Source organism: Notothenia coriiceps, unplaced genomic scaffold (genome assembly GCF_000735185.1).
Source record: "Notothenia coriiceps isolate Sejong01 unplaced genomic scaffold, NC01 NC01_scaffold00000339, whole genome shotgun sequence".
Lineage (NCBI taxonomy): Eukaryota > Metazoa > Chordata > Actinopteri > Perciformes > Nototheniidae > Notothenia > Notothenia coriiceps.
The window spans coordinates 15914641-15915407 of NW_011333040.1; the positions used below are offsets into that span (position 1 = coordinate 15914641).

The 767-nt window shown below is 39.4% G+C and overlaps 1 protein-coding gene across 2 annotated transcripts in view; it reads right to left on the reverse strand.

Moving 5' to 3' along the window:
- The window catches only part of trappc2l (trafficking protein particle complex subunit 2L), a 3045-nt gene that overhangs the window by 1455 nt on the left and 823 nt on the right, over positions 1 to 767 (reverse strand). The window contains exons 3-4 of one of the 2 annotated variants that reach the window (XM_010773071.1): positions 699 to 729; positions 290 to 377 (exon numbers count right to left, since the gene is read on the reverse strand). In XM_010773071.1, coding sequence (XP_010771373.1) covers positions 290 to 377; positions 699 to 729 — 119 coding nt within the window. The remainder of the gene's footprint in view (positions 1 to 289; positions 378 to 698; positions 730 to 767) is intronic. The other variant, XM_010773063.1, reaches the window with a different exon arrangement.

Sequence of the window (767 nt, forward strand, 5' to 3'; positions counted from 1 at the left end):
CACTTGCACACCTGTTAGCCTGTTCCACCATTCTTCGTTTTCCGAGGCTAGGAAGGATACTTGCCTCGCTTCTGAAGGACCTGACTCCGAAGACATGTCCTACCAAGGAAGTGCCTCGACATTGAGAAACACTCACAAATTCAGACTTTGCAATATAAAACTAGCTCAACATACTGAACCAGAACAAAGTACTCAAATGTATGCTAAACAAAAACATTGCTTGTAATGTAGCTTTTGGAGAATTATGATTGTTATGCACTTTTCTAAGACATGCAGGGGTTCAACTTACACTTCGGATTTCATTGTCCCGTAATGATGTATTTGAGGAGTCCACAACGATAACAAATTTCACCTTGGAGTTTGTTACATACCCATATCTAGTTCACCAGTCAAGGATATTCGTTTTTCCTGTTGGAGTCTATTTACAGAGTTCACTGATTAAGACCCCATTTTTTACAGCACATATTTCAATAATCATACACTTAACCATGCAAAAAACATTTTACAACAAGTTAAATGCGATAGTTAAAGGAGTAAGGTATCTTTGATTAGTAGAGATGTGTACATGTGTTTAGGGGTTGACAATTGTGTTTAAAGGGTACATATCCTTGGACCACAGTCTAGATTGATGATCTAATAAATAGAAAAGTCAGGTGCTGGGAGTACATGTCCCTTAACCTGTTGAGACACAAGGATACACTTTGTAGTCTTCAGTGGGATAGAGCAGACCCAGGTACAGCTCTCTCTGGTCCCCTAAAGATTTGCCC